This window comes from Taeniopygia guttata, chromosome 1 (genome assembly GCF_048771995.1).
Source record: "Taeniopygia guttata chromosome 1, bTaeGut7.mat, whole genome shotgun sequence".
NCBI lineage: Eukaryota > Metazoa > Chordata > Aves > Passeriformes > Estrildidae > Taeniopygia > Taeniopygia guttata.
The window spans coordinates 63,776,016-63,791,270 of record NC_133024.1 but is presented as its reverse complement, the minus strand read 5'-3'; the positions used below and the strand labels follow the sequence as shown (position 1 = coordinate 63,791,270).

The following is a 15,255-nucleotide window of genomic DNA, read 5'->3' as shown; positions in this document are numbered from 1 at the left end:
AACTGAGTCATAATGATAGGAAAAAACAAAACCAAATTGGTCCATAAAGCCCCTGGGAAAGCAGAAAGGCAGTTAATTACTGTTGACTACAGTAATTCTGTAGTTAACAAGACAATTTTATTGTCCAATATGGCATTGGATTTGGACGCCTTCAAGTTCTGAATTAAAGACAAAAATAATAGAAGGAAGCAACACTATGGAATAAGATATTGAGGAGTGAAATTTAAATTTAAAAATCAGGTTGGAGTTTTTTTCCAAAAAGACATTTCCTTTATGCCCAAAAAACGAAATAATTTAGGGGATTCCTATGACCTGCTCTATGCAGAAGGTAAACTGCTTCAGCAGACAGCTTTTGCGAGAGAAGTGCATTAGTCTCCTTTCCAATCAATTTTAATTTGCTCATAATTCCAGGTTTTTTATGCTACTTACTTATCAGTATGTCCTTGTCATCATCAGTCAAACCTTTAAAGGCATCATTAGTTGGGACAAACAGAGTCCACTGTCCAGGCCGTGACAGAACATCATCCAAATCTGCAGCTTTCACCAGACTGAGGAAAATGCTGTTTACAGCAAACAGAGAAACCACAAATACATTTTGTTGAAATGTGGTAACTATAATTGCCTCCAAGTACTTAGTTCCCCCATTTTTATTTCTGATAGTGTTTCAACTTTCAAACACTTTCACTGTTTCCCAGAAATAATGATAGTGGAAGAGGAAAATGAGAAAAAAAAGAAAAGGAAAAGGCAGTCTTAAAAGTAGCAGACTGAGGAAAAACTATTTGAATAAAATATACTGGCAGCTGGGATCAGAGGAGGATTTATCAAATACAAACCCTTGCAGATCAAACAGATAAAAGGAGGATGCAAATGGTAGTTCTTGCTCTAGGAGTATTGAGATACTTGCAGGAAAGCGACAGATATCAGTACTGGAAAGGTATGCAATCCTGCTGCACCCATACGGAATTGTACTGCTCATTAATTAAAACCCCAGAGTCCATTGCATTTATAGGACTGGATGTATCATTAAATTATTTCTGTCCTTTTACTCCTTCCATTCTAGTGTCTGACAACCCTTTGTGCCATAAAAAAGCATTCCAGCATAGCGCGTGGAAGCCTTTTCAGCATACAGATGGAGAACATTTTCTTCCTCCACATTTTTTTTTTTATTTTTATGTTATTTGTGTAGTTAATAAACTCTTGTGTGCCATCCCTGCTCTCAAAACCCCAACAACTCACATGCTCACAGTCCAAAACTTTTTCTCAAACCAGCTGTGCTGTATATACAGTTATCCTCTGCAGGAAAATCTCAGTTCTGTCAATATTGCTACTCACCTAAATCGCTTATCATTTCTTAGCATTTCATGCAAAGTCTTTTCTGCTGGATTGATGATCTGTCTGAAGATGTGAATAAAACCGTTTCTTCCTTCTTTGCTTCCTCTGACCATGCATGAATTTTCAATACATACAGCCTTATTGAAAGAGAAACAAATGTAGCTGTTTACACAATGTTAAAAATAACAGCTATGTATTTCCTACAGCCAAATTGTGTGCTATTGCCAAGAAATTTGGCATTGCTTGAGCAAGCAGAAACAACAAAACCTATAATAAAATAGCATGGTGCAAATATTTTAAAATTTATTTTTTGTGTATGTGTTTGAGAATGTTCTTAATCCGTTCTAAAAATGAGCTTTAAATTTTTTTGATCAACTGAGCACCCAATTTGAAATTCTTTTGCATTTCCCCAAAGAGTTCTCCATGCAAACAATGTTTGGATTGAGAAAGATCAGATTTTCATTTTTTGCTGTCTTAAAAGTTGAAGGATTTTTTGCTAAATAGGCATAATGGTAAATGTTGGGGGGTTTCATTCAGCTTTGCCTTTTATTTACTCTCAATTTTCTAACTGGATGCATATTTTTAGAAAGACTCATTCACTTACTGTGCGATACACGAAGACTCTAAGTAGTTTTCCTCCAATTGTTTCCAGCTCTTGTCCATTGTACAGTTCATTGAGCCCAACTTTCACTTTTATTATGTGATTCTGCAGGATTGTTTTAAGAAGACGTTGATCCAGCCTTAAGGTATCATCTACAAAGCAATTTAGATATTAATGTATAGTAATTTATATAGTGCTTTTTAATGCAAATATAGTTAAAAGAATCTGGAAATACTGAATCTTTCTTTGAAATGCTTGAGTTAAAGCATGGACAGGTCTGTGTATACAGAAAGCAAATTGTTTTGACCATTCCTCAAATTCAGTCAAGAACTTTTGACAAAGCCATTATTAATCACTATAACTAAGATGTCAGATGATTCATATGTGGACCTGATCCACCTCCTGAATTATTGATATTTGTATTAGAACTAGTCCTTTCCAGATGTGCACCTAAAATATATCCAAGTTTACTTCTGTGGTAGTGAGACAACACTCTAATTCTTTGAGAAAGGGCAAGATATCCATGCAGTCACCTAAAAAAATATACCAATACCTGTTTTAAAGTATATTTATACCAGTTTCTCTCTGCTTTAATGTACTGAGAAATGTTAACTTTCTTTATTTCCTCGATTTAACTGGGAAAGAGTCGAATTTCCTCCTTGCAGGTCCCACAGTGCTGTGTTTTGGCTTTACTATGAGTATAATGTTGATAACACGCAGATATTTTGGTTGCGCTGCTAAGCAATGTTCACCTTAAGCCAAGAACATCTCAGTGCCTCATGCTCTGTGGGTGGGAAGGTGCATGAGAGGCTGGAGGGATCACATCCAGGATAGGTGATCCAAACTTGCCAGAGGGATATTCCATACCATAGAATGCTGTGCTCAGTACATGAACTGGGGGAAGCTGCCTGGGAGATGCTGGTAAATAGCTGGGCATAGGTCAGGGTAATTGTATCATGCATCACCTGTTTATCTTAGATTTTAATTATCCTTTTTAAAAAAAAACTACTATTACTATTATCATATTGCTACTAGTAATATTAGTATTATTAATAATATTATTTTACTCTATTACAGTTATCAAATTGTTCTTATCTAAACCTGTGAGGTTTTATTACATTTTTTTTTCACTGATTCTCCTCCCCATCCCAGAGTGGGGGTAAGAGGGGAATGATCAAGTGGATGTGTGGTACTTAGCTGTTAGCTGGAGTTAGACAACTGCATACATTTTCTGAGAATAATTAAGTTTTGAATCTAAAGGAAGTAAGTAATGTAACACTAAGGAAACTGGCAGTTCATTAATATCTTTCCATTCCTACAACCTTTCTGTGCTTATTTTGTATCTTAATTAGTGCTACTATTTCCATTAGCAAATGATATGACTGAAAACAAGCTGTGCAGCCTGGTGGTTAGGCTTGTTTTGTCTCTCTACAAGGTATGTAATTTGAAAGGATGAAGTCATTCTATTTGTCTGTGATGCACTTGCAGTGAGACTTAGAACAAGTACTGGGAGTTATTTGGAAAACTGTCAGGGTAGCATACATACTTGTTTATTTTGACAACCTTTTAGGGCCACTAACCTGAGAAAGCACCATTCAGAGGTGCCAGGAGAGTGTATTGGCCTTCTGGCCGTAGAGAAGATGCCAGACCCAGCTGCGCCACCAGGTCCGTAAATGTAGTCTGCTGAGCACCCCCAAGCTCAATGACTTGTTTGGCTGCAAATGAAGAATTAAGAAAAGGTATTTTAACACACAGTATCTTCCTATTCCTGATTTGGATTCTCCATGCTTATCCAGAACTATGTATCTGAGGGAATATGGGTAAGGTTATTAAAAATATCTTCAGTACAAGAAGCTTTTCATGTACATCACTTACCAGAATCAGGAATTAGCACTTGGTCAATCAGGTGGATAACGCCATTGCTTGTCACAATATCTTTGCGTTTCACCATTTTCACCCCGTTCACAGTCAGACTTTCACCATCACAACCAACTTCAACAGTGTTTCCTTCCAAGGTTTCATAGACAGCTCCACCTGTGATGGCTTCAGAGCACTGGAGAGTATTTAATATATGGAACTTCACGAGAGCTGCAGAGAAAAGAGCAGGAATTTAGCAGATGTAGTTGTTTGGATACATATTCATATATATATAATTCACATATAGGTATGGAATAAGTTATTCCAGCTACACTATTTTTAATTAATTTCACTCACAGATACTTTATTTAAATTTAATGATTTTGTAGGCCTCTAAATAACACTTATAGTGAAAACTATTTCGCATCCCTTATATTATTAAAACTATATTGGTTATGCTACAATATGCTGGTGACTGCATATGTCCAAAAGGACATATGCATATGTCCAAAAGGACCTATGAGTACAAAACTCCATAGGCTATGCAAAGATATGAGAGGATTTCATATTCAGATAGCCCTGAATTTCTAGGGACAGGAATGTCTATTAGACTTATGCAGCTGAACTATCAGAATGTCAATGTGCCTATATTTTCACAGTTCCCTTTAAACTTTTTTGGAGACTAAGTTTTCAATTACTTTCTATTCTTAGGCAAGTGGAAAAATTAGAGACAGAAGAAATGTCCTACACATATGAAAGTAGAGGTGCTTAATTCTGAAGATATAAGGGTAGTGCATTTTTTGCCTCTTGATCCACTCATATTTCTCATTTGCAATATACATATTTCTCATTTGCAAAAAAGTTTAAATACCTTCAGAGGCCACCTTGTCACCCATGATTCTTTCTAAAACTCCCCTTGGAAGTCTCTCAAAAGCTTCATTAGTAGGAGCAAAGAGTGTGTAATGACCAGGTCTTCCAAGAATGTCCATGACACCTGATGTAATGGCAGGAGCCTAAAATATAATTTTTCCTTTTAATGTTGATTATTTGAAATATTACTAAAATACATTATCTGTCATTACCTCATGCCTGCAGATACTTGGATGCTCGACTGAGATCATAGTGTTTTAAAAAGATATATCCTTAATATTATAAAAATGAAAAAATAAATCAACAGAGGAATTTTTCTGAAGCTGAAAACCAGGAAGTATTGGTTTTTATATTAAGTTTTTTAAAGAGATTGTAGTTGCCTGTAACTATCATGAACTGGATTTGAGGGATTCAGAGGATCTTCTCTACTTCTTTGCCTCTGCATTTAAAATACCTTTTTGTATTTATTAAGGAGATGGAAGATGGAAAAGGACAACACTTATCTGCAAACCAATGGCATACTTTTTTAAATATGCAGCATGAAATCCCATTACACTGTGCAGACACATTTTTCAGAAGATGGAAAAATTATAAACTTTTAATTTTTTAATTTTTATGACAATTAATTAATTGTAAATTACAATTTCTAATCATTATTCCTCTGTGCAAGAAAAATCCTTCTTATGTGTATCTACTGGTGTTCTGAAACTTGCTATGAGTCAGGTTCTGAAATTTATTTGGCATCTTTACCATTTTTTATCATCCATTTTGAAATTGTTCTTATTTATCTAGCACCAGACTTTGTAACTTCATGCTCACGTTTCATTTTCTCAGTGCTTGAAGAGAAGCCACTTTTTAGGTACAGGGACACATTCTATTCTATTGATCTTGCCTTTTTAAATAGCTAGATTTGCAATATTACCTGGAGCTCTTAATTTAATTTATTTCCCTCTCTTGCTGAGCTAACACCTCTTACTTCCAGGTTTCATATAAAAATCAAAAAGGAATAAAAACACCCTACTTAAATAAACAGACAAGAGTTTTTATTTTTGCGCACTTACTCTAAATGATGACAGATCATCCTCAACTTCAATGAAATCTTGAATGGTATTTCCAACAGCAGTCAGGACACGATCAACGACATGGACAACACCATTGGTGGCAATCTGGTTGCCATGGATGATCCTGGCACAGTTAACAGTAACAACCTATATTTGAACAATCAAGTTGTAGAAGGTTAAACAATAATTTGATCACGAGCTTGGATCCTGAAATTCACAGACTGGCAACGTAGGTACTGTACAACACAACATTCACTGCTGTGATTCCAGTTGGTTCTTTCAAAATTTGAAGTAAAGCCTTGTAAGATTTGAAACTTTGACTAAGCTTCTGGAAAGATAGCAGCAGATTTATTCAGGTTACATTGACTTCATGTTTAATTTCTTACTGCAATTATTCTGATTTCATTTTTCTTGTCTGGTTAATGTGTTGATTTTACTGCTTTTTAGCAATAAAACCTGAAGACAAATAAACATTTTGATGCATTTAAGACAACAAAGGTGAGGAACTTAACTAAGAGGTTTCTACCATTTTTATAAATTGTTTTTTTTCCTAGCCAAATAATGGATGTGTGTTTCCTACAACCGTCAATGCTCCTACTATGCACTCAAATTTAAATAAAAGATCTGCTTTAATATTATTTAGCAAAACTATGAAATTTAATAGTATATTTTGCTGTCAAATGTATTATGATCATGTATTTTGACCACAAAAGGCTTTGTCTTTTTTGAATAAAGTTCATTTTCATTTGAACTTTGATTTCTAAATAGCACAATGTTTGTTCATTCTTTCTTAGTGATTAGACTACACAGCTAGAGTTCTTGAGGAGAATATGTATTTTTATTCCTCAAGAGAATATTTATTTCATAAAGTTCTTCAAGAGAATATTTATTTTTGTCAGTGGCAACTGACTTGGTAGATGGTAAACTTTTGATAATAGCTTTTTAACAACTTTTGATAAGAAAATAAATAAAGAAAACAACAAAATAAATATATGGGGGGGAGAGAATAGACTTACCCCATTAGGATAATGGTTAATAAGCAATTTCTGGCCATTATACATAGACACCAGGGTCATGCCATTCTTAAGATCTTTTGTCAACATGCGCTTGTTTAACATGTGGTGGTGGAGAGCATTATACAGTTCTATATTTACATTGTCAACCAAATTCCTGTGAATTTCCTGAAGGAAAAAAAAAAGGAATTTAATTAATTACAATCTACAAAACATCCTGCCACTCAGAATGATGTATCTATTGTTTTACCTTAGTATATGCTTTCAACATATTCAGCATCTCTTAGGTAAGGTGACTTTGATGCCTATAAATCTGACTCTACTTAAAGTCTGATTTGCTTACAAATGGAAGATGAGGCTTCATCACAGTCAAGTCATTAGAGGAGCTTTAATTCACTGTTTATTCAACTAAAATCATTACTAAAAGAAGGACATCTGAATTACTGATAACATACAACCATACATTATGCAGCTGCTGGAATTCCTAGGAGTTTCCCTGAAACTGTGCTAATAAAATAAACAATACTAATATGTGCCATGCAAGTGCTTAAATAAGAAGCAATTACATGTAGATTATTTCATTATTACTTGTGTTATGTCCTTCTCTGTCTAAAATCTTGACATTATTTCCAATCTAATTTATCTCACACTAGCTGCTTCAGCTAAAATGTTTCACTCATGCACATGCGCACAGACACACAGACTTACTGAATCTAATTGGTCCCAGGCTTCATTGCTTGGTGCAAAGAAAGTGAATGATCCTCGTCCCTCAATCTCTTCTCTCAGCTTGGAGATGTCAGAGTAGCGCTGTGTGGAGGTAGCTCCCACAATACCAAGCGTACCATATACATGATCAATAGGAGCAACTAAAATAAACAAAAGGTAAGAATACTGTAAACTCGTCAGTTTATCACAATCAAATTTTCTTTGTGGTTTTTTTTTTTTTTGATGCATAATATTTCTGAAGCTGTTTAAGTCAGAATTAAGCAATATGTTTAGATTAAAAATTTCATTGTCAACACACACAAAAATCATCTAAGGACATCTGCTTGCTATTGCTTTTCGTGATTTTCTTAATGAAAAATTAGATCAAACAATACTGAATATTGAAAAGTTTCCCTTTGAAGTGCTGTTGTATATGGTATCAACCCAACATGAAGGAGGGAGGCTATCCATGAAAAATCACAAAAATTTCAATGGAGTGGGTCTCATTCCATCATGATGGACCAGAATTCTTTTTGTGAGGCCTCTTACTCTTCTTCCAGGGTCTGGTTTATTCATATATTGATTTATCCAGAGAGTAAGAATGGCCATAGTCTAGCAGTTAAAACATGGCTACATGAAAACAGCATTCATCTCTCCTAATTTTAGGCCTCTAGAAGTGAGACATTTGCATGCAACCTAAGGGTTTTTGGCTCTTTTTATGGTTATTGAGAAGAACAGGTGATTCTAGTGCATGACTAATCTCATCCTAACGTCAGCATCTGAAGGGAGATTAATTTATCTAAACAAACTTAACTCTGCATTGTTGAACATAAAAGGATTATTTCAGTTATAGGGATCAAAAACTATGAAATGTACTCCTTCTCATACTACTCTTTCCTGCTGCAATTAGCTTTATTTTTTACAAAGCAGAATAGCATAAATAGGGGAGATGAAGAATTTCTGTCTTATATTTCACTGTTTCTTTGATAAAGGCTATAAGACTCTTTAGGTAAATGAGATTCAAGTTTTTTCATAAAAAGGAAAATACAAAGTTTAGAAATGCTCCACCTTGAGTTCTGGCTTTCTGATCACACCAGTATGCTTTAGACTAGTCTCAGATTTGATTGGAATAGGAATTAAAGCTCTTCTGTGGCAGCTTTGGGAACTGAAGATACTATGAGTTCTCATCGGTCCAGAATCTGGAAGGAGCTGGGAAATTAAACCTAAGCTTTATGATCAAATTCAGTACTAGCTCATTTTTAATCATGTTTGCTGTGTGCAAATGAAGCTGTGCATTCTTAGGCAGTACTTCTTAAAAACAGACAATCATTTTTCATGATGACCACCTTTGAAACTCTGTAATTGCAATTCTTTTCATATGTCAATTTATCAATAAGAAAATATGCTCATACCTGCAGGACATCCTCTTGTACCATCCATCTTCATATAGCCAGGACAGCACTCATATAAGACAGTTCTGTGGGATGTAGACAAAAGCACAATTAAATAATATGCAGGAGAAATAAACTACTTTTAGCTAAGTCTAATTTTATTTTTATTATCAATTTTTCATCAGATAATTTTTCATCTAGCACATACTCTCCAGGTTTTCAGTCTCTTTTTGTTATTCAGGTTTTTTTTTTTTTGATTGATTACAAATTGGTTATATTTTACTAAATGTGAAGTTTTTTAATTTAAAGAATGACTGCCATCATAAAATTTAAGCACTGGGACGGAACATGGGTGGGCTTATAGCACTCATACAGAGTTACCAAAAGATCATGTGACTAGAACAGCAGCTGAAGAACATTAATTTATCTATTGCGTGTTGATCAGATTATGACATTGAACAAACATGAAAAAAAGATGAGGACATTAAAATGAAATCCTGATTGAAGGGTTGTAAAGGAAAAAGACAAATTTAAATGAACAGAATAGAAATTGAAGTGACAGAACTACATGAGGTCACCTACATACTGGTTATAGCAATTGACAAGTATTTCAGAGACGGTCTTGTGCATTGTATGGTGATAAAAAGTGGGATAAGAGAGTCTCTGTTTTCCAAGGAAGAATTTGAAGAAGCTCAGGAATGAGGGAGAGGACTAATTAAGAACAGACATAAAACTGGTTACAGAGAAGGAAATCACTAAAAAATGGATGGATGGACTTAGGAGAAAGTTCACAGCTAAATGTAGTAAGGATAGAAACCAGAATACAAGAAGTCAAAACCAGAGTTTAAAAAGCTTGTCATCACAGCGTACAGAGACTTTAGCATTGCCAGGGGCAAGGAAATGTTATATAAGGATATCAATTAAACACTCTCATTCTCAAATACACGTACGCCACAACAGCAAACCAGGGCTAAATGACAATTATATAATGTAATGTTCATTTTAACATTGTGTTTCTTATAAGATATAATGTCTTCTTAATTAATAAATAGAAATAAGAGTTTTACCATTGACCTGTTTGAAAAATCCTCCTCTCTTACAGGAAAATGCAAATTCACTAAAGTTATCACAGAGGTAATTTTGGCTCCTTGGAAGAAATTTAATATATTAAACTTCAGATATTATTTTTCAAATTATGGTACACTGTACAGTATATGGTACACCATAATGACATAATTGTTTTACAGGATAGATTTATTTTTATAGGTGTGGCTGATGTTGGCAGTTCAAAAGGTCTGAACATTCATTCCTTTAAGATTTTTACTGGGTCTTTAACCACTAGAATCCAGCTTTTAATTTGCAGAATCTTTGGTGGCAGGTGAGTACATTTTGCTCATGTTTCATAATTTAAAGCTGATAAAAAATTAACCACAACCACATTAAAATGAACAGCTTATTCAAATGAAAAGTTGGAGTAGACTGTAAGAAAAATAATAACAAACAGCATCATTAGAAAAGTGAGGATTATCATTCCATAAAAGAGAGCAATCTGATAGAGGTGGTAAAAATAATTTCTTTTTTAAACATAGTCTTTTATTTCTCCATGCTATGAAAATATTTTTTCTCCCTACCCTCACAAGCATGACATATTCACATATTCACCCTTCTGCCATGTGCACATTTTCAACTGAGAAGTCATGTATTAAAAGTATTTGTATAGTTCTTTTAGTACAGCTCTTTCTTTAAAGCAATTAACTCGAAGCTGTGTCTCAGGAATGCATGAGTAGCATACAATTTAGGCTACAGATTTTTAACTTAATGATAAAACTTTTATTCTTAGTCCTCCTTGCATCTTTGACAGAAGCTAATCATAAAAACACAATAACCTGATTATCTGATAATCAGATAAAAAAAGAAAGTGTAGTAAAACAGGAATCAAAATGTTCTTCTAACTGTGCGAACTGCTTTGTCATGAGAAAATATTTTTTCCTCCCTAGGAATAGAAAATCTTTCCCCCTCATCCCATGGGAAGCTATGAAAGATTGCAGTTTAATTAGCTTTTGGAAAAAGGAAAGAGGCAGATGAGTTATAAGCATTGAGTAAGACATGGCAAGTTTAATCCTCAAACCACATCCAACAATGATACAATTAGTGAAAGACAGAAAATTGGCTAAAGAACGTTGGTAAGAAGAAAGCGCAGCCAAGCATTTCAAGATCAGTGCCTTTTCTGCCATGTATCTTGCTATGCTCAGCCCAGGCTTCTTTTCAGTTATCAGGTTCCTACTTACATTATTCATGTCCCTTACAGTTTTCTGCAGTAAGAAGGTTCTTTAGCTGTGCCCAAAATAGAAGGTGGGATGAGAGAAAAGAGGTTTGTATGGAGCATCATCCCAATAAGGTCAGAACCAGATAAAATTCAGTGCAAGATGCAGTTTCTCAGTACCACCTGTGTGTAGGCAGAGCACACAGGGGAAATGCCACCTCAGACCAGACCAGAAATTATCCTCATATGCATCCCTACTAGTTCAGTATAAGCCTGTGGCCAGAAGAAGAAAGAAAGCAATTATTCAGCTAAGAAACCAATGATGCATTCTTGAGGTTTTGGTGGGGTTTGTTTCTTTGTTTGTCTTGACTTTTTTTTTTTTTTTTGGTTGGTTTTTTGGTTTGGTTTGGTTGTTTGTTTTTTGAGTTTTTCAGGTTTGGGTGGTTTTTTTTTTGGTTTTTTTTTTTAGTACAACATTGTCCTGACCTCATCCAAAGGAGTATATTCCAAAGGAAAAAGACAGAACAGCAGTACCTTAATCCTTGTTATTCTTGGCTAATAGAGCCAGTTTTCAGTTTATTCAAATCAGCTCTGTGACTCATCTGTTTCTACTTCTTGCTGGCATGGAGATAAAATACTCCTGAGAAACAGTGGAAAGACTTTCGGTCCAACAAATGCTGATTTTAGGAAATTTGTATGTTACATTCCCGTTGTAAATGGGAATTGTACATAATAAAAGCAGTTAGGGAGGACTTTTTAACATGGAGATATTGACACAAGATGAGCTGTTGTCCTTTGGATTAGCATTCTTATTGGAGAAATCTCTTAGTCTTGTCTGTGTTTCTGGGTTTAGTATGCAGAGTATAAAACTCATTAACGACTGAGTTACAACAGATGCTTTATTATAACCACAAAAACCCCTTAAACAACCCTCAGGAGTTCTGACTCAACTTATTCTCACACACATTCTTTTCCTCATCTAACCTTGCTCAGTCAGTGCTTGTACAATGGTAGCGGGGTTAAAATGGAAGGAGAAAGTGATAATTTTGTGAACACTGTCATGACCAAAACAACCCAGCCCCACCACTTAATGTCTTCCTCTGGCTGGCTGTATTAGACTTCTTGAGGCCTTGCACAGGATTTGTGAAATGTTTTAAAACTAACATTCCTCAAAATTCTAGTCACGAGGAGAGCAAAGTCTCCACTTGACTTCGTTCAATGAGAATAAACCGCCCATTGCTTTAAAATATTTTTCCTACCACACGAAGTTATCTATCACTTCTTCTGGAGCTTTGCAAAGTAATGAATTCCCTCAGATTCATTCTGAGAGCAGACTTTCTTTCATGGGAAGACATGACATCTATCTAGGAATAAAACCACAGAAGTAGGTTGCTTTCCAAAACTGCCTGTGAGAATATTCAAGTTCCACTCTAAGCATTTTCAGGAAATACCTTCCTTCCCAATGTGTCTGCGGTAGAATAAAATTTAGTGCCAAAGCTGTCAGTAGTATGGCAGACATTACTGAAAAGGTGAAGTATTTTGAATGTCTTGCAGTGTGCCCAGAGAAGTAAAGGGGAAGTCAGTATTGCAATGCCACCTGGAGGAGAAGTAAAGATTCTATCATAAACTATAAACAGTTTGTGAGAAAAGGACTTTTCTAATTGTGCATTTTATTATCTCAGTCAATGGAGTATAGTTTGGAAGCAGAGCATACTTACGCTTTCTTTCCACAGATGGCTTGCTGGTACCAGTTTCTGCAAGTGCTGAAGTATTTCTTTTTTGTTCCCATTACTTGCTGAAGAGCACAGACGTTTGGGCTATGGGTGCAGTGAGAAACATTTTAAAAAGAAGTTTTTGTACATGAAATTTTTTACATGAAATAGTAGCAAATACTTTTCCTGTGGAGTGAGAAATTAACATCTGGCTTCAGTTCCCAGGACAGGTGTGTTTTGAAGTAGCCACAGTGCAAGCTTTTGGGATTGCACAGCTGGATTCCTTGGCAAGTCCACCCTCCCTGCAGCGACAGAAGCTTCCCCTTCACTCTGGTTTGACCGTGTGTCTCTGACGGGCAGTGATCACCAGCTGTGCTCAGGCGAGTCTCGATATCCATTTCTCCCTTCCCCCTGTGAAGTGAATTACCAGCCACCGGGGACCAGTGAACACCATGAAGCTCTTTTCATTAAAGTTTTTGTCTTTTACACATCTGTGCAGCTGAAGGTCAGTCATGGGGAGATGGGGAAGAAAAGTGCCTTGTTCTTTATGTAGAAGGAAGCCCTGTCTCCTGTAAATCAATCAGCTATTTTGATTACCAACCATTTTGAGTACCGCAGGCACCTAAATAAACATTCTGCGAATTACTGGGGACCAAAGGGTAAATTGGCATGTAAATAAAAAGAGTCACATACTTCAGGGGAGGAATACGTGTTCCTTAGCATGGTGGTGTACAAAGATGAATTTCTTACAGTCAAATTCCATGGAGCAAGGGCATTTCATCCCTTATTTTTATACTGTTGCAATTAAAAAAATTCATCAGTTCAGAAGTTAGAATATATACTTTACATCACTGGGAATCCAATGAGCTTTTTATTTGAAAAGCTACTAAAAAAATTTGAAAAGCGTGTGTGTGTACCAGGCATTGGGAAGATAAGATGGTAAACAATTCTTATTCACAGAATGTTTTTTGCTTAACAAGACAACAGGAAAATATCTTTAGGCACATGTGTTTCTCTGACATCAGCTGTTCAAATGATTTCCATGTCTCCAAGCAGCCTGGCTTGTAAGCATTGTCTTTTGGAAGCCCTGCTGAGCAGCTTGCTGCATTTCTCTAGTGGGAACAGAAGTTTCACAAAGAATTCCCAGTATATATTCCCATATTAGAAAACATTTAAATAAAGTTAATGATTTTCATCAGGATGGAATAAAGAGAGCAAATACTGTGGATAGCTATCAACTCTGCAAAAGTTTGAAAACACATTAAAATTTTCTGATCTCCTATTACAATACTTACTAGCTGAAATTAATTTTGGTGATTCTGCATCACATTTTACCCATTGAGAAGTGCTGATTTTAGATTTCTTTCCATTTTATGAAGTCTAACAGTATTCTGTCTTCTTTTAAAACTCTGTGAAAAGCTTTTTATGCAGGAACAATTCTTTTAAAATTAATTTTAAAATAAAATTCTACTTAAGTGACAGTAAAAATTCATGGTGAAAAATTACATGTAATATAATGCTAGAATAAAGGGGAGAATAAAGATTAACAGGCTTCATTTTAAATAAGAAATAAAAGCCAGTTACTTACCCCTGGTCGCGTGCCCTTATTCGACTGTGAGTTAAAATCTTGTCATAGTGAGCAGAAGCAGCTGCTTGTTCAAAAGCAGACAACAAAAAAGTCGAAAAGGTGAATAAGAAAAAGATCTTCATCTTTAGTCCTCCGCTGCTTCAGGCAAGTCTAGAAGAAAGAACTAACAAAGGGTCTGGAGAGCTGACAATTTATATACATGCTAGAAGGTGGTGGGAGGGGACCACAGGATCAACCTGAAACTTTGTACCACCCCCCTTAGAACAGCAGCTTTTGCTGCCAGCTTCAGTAACCTAAATCAGTGCCCTAATTAACCATATAAATAATTTATTTTAATCCCCAATTGATTAATTTCTTCCTTATTACAGAAGGCTTAACATTTTATTCTGCTGACACAACAACAGAGAGAGTTTAAGTTTAGACTTTGACTTATGGTTTAGTATTTATAGCACTGAGGCATCCAGAGGTCACGATCACTGCGTGTGGTTTTATTCAAACCCAGAGGAAGATGCTGTCTGTTCCCATAAGAACTGCATTGCTTTCCTTTATTTTCCTCACAGTTATCAGCTATGAGCTGGTTAACTAGGGAAGTTGAAGAAAGTTTCAAATACAGTTGCCAATAACCTGAAATAGCATTTTTGTCTTGAGAATAAAAAAGCTGTATTAACACAACTTCTGATTATAAAGTAGTCACTCAATGAAACACAGTATTAGTTTAAATATTCATTTTAATTCTATTGACAAGTACAGTGTTACATAATGCCTTCATTCAGGCTTTTATGTAATATATGATTACGTATCATATCAAAATCAGAGAGTATCTGAAAATTTGCATGCTTATCTTTCCGTACTTATTAGTCAG

The 15,255-nt window shown here is 35.3% G+C and overlaps 1 protein-coding gene across 21 annotated transcripts in view; it reads right to left on the bottom strand.

Annotated features, from left to right (window-relative positions):
- POSTN (periostin) overlaps positions 1-14,643 on the bottom strand; it is a 31,536-nt gene extending 16,893 nt beyond the window's left edge. For 4 of the 21 annotated variants that reach the window (XM_072929708.1, XM_072929712.1, XM_030273749.4 and 1 more), the window contains exons 1-12: positions 14,394-14,641; positions 12,812-12,910; positions 8,852-8,916; positions 7,443-7,600; positions 6,738-6,902; positions 5,722-5,868; positions 4,662-4,803; positions 3,809-4,021; positions 3,514-3,648; positions 1,937-2,085; positions 1,333-1,469; positions 430-560 (exon numbers count right to left, since the gene is read on the bottom strand). In XM_072929708.1, coding sequence (XP_072785809.1) covers positions 430-560; positions 1,333-1,469; positions 1,937-2,085; positions 3,514-3,648; positions 3,809-4,021; positions 4,662-4,803; positions 5,722-5,868; positions 6,738-6,902; positions 7,443-7,600; positions 8,852-8,916; positions 12,812-12,910; positions 14,394-14,515 — 1,663 coding nt within the window. In that variant the 5' untranslated portion in view covers positions 14,516-14,641. Of the gene's footprint in view, positions 1-429; positions 561-1,332; positions 1,470-1,936; positions 2,086-3,513; positions 3,649-3,808; positions 4,022-4,661; positions 4,804-5,721; positions 5,869-6,737; positions 6,903-7,442; positions 7,601-8,851; positions 8,917-12,811; positions 12,911-14,393 lie in introns of all 21 variants that reach the window. The other 17 variants (XM_030273742.4, XM_072929695.1, XM_041716372.2 and 14 more) reach the window with 9 other exon arrangements.
- Positions 14,644-15,255: the final 612 nt, after the last annotated feature.